This window comes from Cajanus cajan, chromosome 8 (genome assembly GCF_000230855.2).
Source record: "Cajanus cajan strain Asha chromosome 8, NIPB_CcT2T_4, whole genome shotgun sequence".
Lineage (NCBI taxonomy): Eukaryota > Viridiplantae > Streptophyta > Magnoliopsida > Fabales > Fabaceae > Cajanus > Cajanus cajan.
The window spans coordinates 25,992,689-25,995,758 of NC_138524.1; the positions used below are offsets into that span (position 1 = coordinate 25,992,689).

General features: G+C 38.1%; 1 protein-coding gene across 2 annotated transcripts; it reads left to right on the plus strand.

The window, feature by feature from the left end:
* The first annotated feature begins 215 nt into the window (after positions 1-215).
* LOC109798983 (RING/FYVE/PHD zinc finger superfamily protein) lies at positions 216-3,070 on the plus strand. Of its 2 annotated transcripts, none has more exons than XM_020359444.3 (2): positions 216-1,376; positions 2,694-3,070. In XM_020359444.3, exons 1-2 carry the CDS (start codon positions 558-560, stop codon positions 2,736-2,738), a joined length of 864 nt encoding a protein of 287 aa, XP_020215033.3. In that variant the 5' UTR covers positions 216-557; the 3' UTR covers positions 2,739-3,070. The 2 variants fall into 2 exon arrangements, with proteins under 2 accessions (XP_020215033.3, XP_020215032.3); XM_020359443.3 differs by having other exon boundaries at positions 222-1,376; positions 2,688-3,070.

Sequence of the window (3,070 nt, forward strand, 5' to 3'; positions counted from 1 at the left end):
TTTTAAAAAAAAGCATATTTAAATAAAAATAATGTTATTTTTTAATCTATTCCAGTCAGTGGAAAACTGGAAATACTCAAAATTCTCCCTCCCAACTCGCAAGTCCCACCAAAACCATCAAATTTTGGTAATCCCACCTAAATCCCAAATCCCAAATCCGTTAGCCTATGACATGACTCCTATCTCTGCTTTGTCAGTTAAATTAATTACACCACCCCAAAACGCACCGTTTCAGTGCCACATCGTTTAATTAATCATCCAGTAGTAGTAGTAGCAAATCATATCCATCGAAATTCCAATGTCAAAATCCAAACGATAAAAAGAAGCGCGCGCATTCTGCAATTCATGAATGAAACCCAAAACGACCGCCGTTTCACTCCCGCCTCATTTTCACCTCTCAAAATTTTCCTTCCAAATTTTCTCCCACCCACGTTCCCTCTCTTTCCCCTTTCCGTTCAACTTAACTTAACCCGCTCCAACCCCAATTCAAAACCCAAACCAAACCTCAAACCTCACTTCCCCTCAGAGATTCTTCCGCTCCCAATCCAAACCCCGAAATGGGATCCACCACATCCCTCAACGACCTCCCTCCGCTCAAGAGACTCAGACTCATGCAACAACAAGAACACGATTTCGAGTCTTCACCTTTACCCACCAAAAAACGCAAGGAGTCGCGAACCCAATCTACACCCTCTCCCACTAGAACCTTCTATAACCACTCCCTCCCCGCCAAAAAACGCGTGTGGGCCCCGCAGCCCCAAGCCCCGCCCCCAAACGACGCCGTTCCCGCCTTCGACCTAAACGCCGACCCCTCCCCCGACTCCGACTCCGACTCAGACGACGGCGTTTTGTGCTGCGTCTGCCAGAGCACCGACGGCGACCCTGCCGACCCCATCGTCTTCTGCGACGGCTGCGACCTCATGGTGCACGCCTCCTGCTACGGCAACCCCCTGGCGCGGTCCATCCCCGACGGAGACTGGTTCTGCGAACGGTGCCGTTTCGGGGGGAGCCGCGACGACGTCGTGCGGTGCGAGCTCTGTCCCGCGAGGGAGGGGGCGGTGAAGCGGTGCACGCGCGAGGGCGCGTGGGCTCACGTGGTGTGCGCGCTGTTCGTGCCCGAGGTGTTCTTCCGCGACCCCGAGGGGAGGGAGGGGATCGACTGCTCCATGGTGCCGGAGAGGAGGTGGGCCCAGAGGTGCTACGTTTGTGGGCTCTGCGACGGGTGTGGGCTTGTCTGCTCCGAGCCCAAGTGTGGGCTGGGCTTTCATGTCACGTGCGCGCTCAAGGAGGAGCTCTGGATGGAGTACAGGGAGGGGAAGAAGGGGGACACCGTCGTTGCGGGCTTCTGCAAAACGCACACTCGAATGTGGGAAAAGGTAAATGTCGCTTTTATTTATTTATTAAGTTTTATAAAATTAAATAAAAATTGGTTTTTATTATAAATTGTACGGATAAAAATAATTAAATTAAATGTTTATTAAATATATTTTTTTTTATAGCTTTTACAGTACAAGTGTTTCACGAATTAAAATACCATTATTGAAAATATGAGTCTGAAAATATATAATCTTTTTAAATGTTTGTTACACATTTTAAAATCTTATTCATGATTATTATTTATTTTTATAAAAGTAATCATCTCATATGTTAAATCATTTGATTTTTTAAGTCTCGGGTCAGTTATTTCACTTTTTGAAGTATTTTTAATGTAACGAGAAAATTAGTTCCTGTTATTGGTAATGAATATTTCAGGGACGAATAAAAAAAATATATTTGATTTTCATGATAAAAAATGAAACAAATTATTGTCTAATTTAATTATAATTTTTATTCTTATTTTATTTTATTTTTAATTTAATTATTTCAAAATCTTAAAACTATTTTTAGAAAAATATTTAAATCTTACCAAATTTATTTTTAATTATTTCTGGAAACAATATTCCGTATTATTTAATTTTAGTATTATCTTAAAAATAATATTTCTGATTACATCATTTTCGAAAATCATATTCTAAAAATATATTATAACAAACACTTCCTTACTTTTTCTCTGCTTAGAAAAAGAATCTTTTAACTTCAAAGAAACAGGTGTGATGTGCATTCAATATTGCAATCCTGAGTTGCAGACTCAGTGGCCATATTCTCTGAGTACTCTGCAAAATTCACATCTTACAATAAAGAGTTAACTCGAGTAGTTTGTGTCAATTATTGGGAACCTTATTTTTTTTATTCAAATTTTAGAGAAAAACAAGAAACCAGAAAATTGGTTCGTCACTCGCGAGGGTATGATATCATTAGTGTATTTATTTACAGAACAAAACTTTAATGCGTAGAAGTGCTAATTTTAGTAATTAGTTTGATTTTGAAGATTTTTTTTTAGTTTGATTTAATTTGAGGTTTGATGATTATTTGGATGGATAATTTAGTCTAATTTATTGTTTTTATCCTAACCTTTTTAATTAAGGTGAGAAATTATAATTTCTAAAGCAAAATACATTCTTTCCATTTTAAAGGAATTTTAAACATTAAAATTAGTTTGTGAATCAAGCAAAATATTTTTTTTACTATGGTTCTGTACGTAATGATTGGTTTTAAGATAAAATAAAATGTGTTAAGATTTTGTGTCATCTTTTTGGTTTGGTACATTGGTATTTTGTCGACAAGTTTAACGGTGGATTTTGGTGCAGCAACAGCAATCCGGGAAGTACAAAATTGTTGCCGTTGAAGATGAAAAGTAGCAAAACTCTCGAGTGTTTTCTTTTTAAACTCTGTTCGTTTATCAATCGTCTTAAGTTAGTTTTGGAGATCATTTGAATCTGGTGTAATTTTACTCTTCATAGCTGATAGCTTTTATGCTTTGTTTGAGGACTGTGATATTTTGTTGCATTAGAATTTAGAACAATAACAGTTGGATTGTGACCAGCTTGAGTTAGTAGAGGTGTAGAAGTAGAATCAAAAACCAAGTGAAAAAGAAATGGTGTACACGATAGTTTTTAAATTGACTACTACTAATGTCTAAATGTTAGTTCTCAAGATGGAATATGATTGATGAAACATGTCTCAACCTCAA

What these genes read in the sequence shown, in the direction of transcription:
- LOC109798983 (XM_020359443.3), top strand. Translation starts at nt 558, where the DNA reads ATGGGATCCACCACATCCCTCAACGACCTCCCTCCGCTCAAGAGACTC. An exon ending in ACACTCGAATGTGGGAAAAG is followed by an intron (nt 1,377 to 2,687) that starts GTAAATGTCGCT and finishes ATTTTGGTGCAG; the next exon opens with CAACAGCAATCCGGGAAGTA.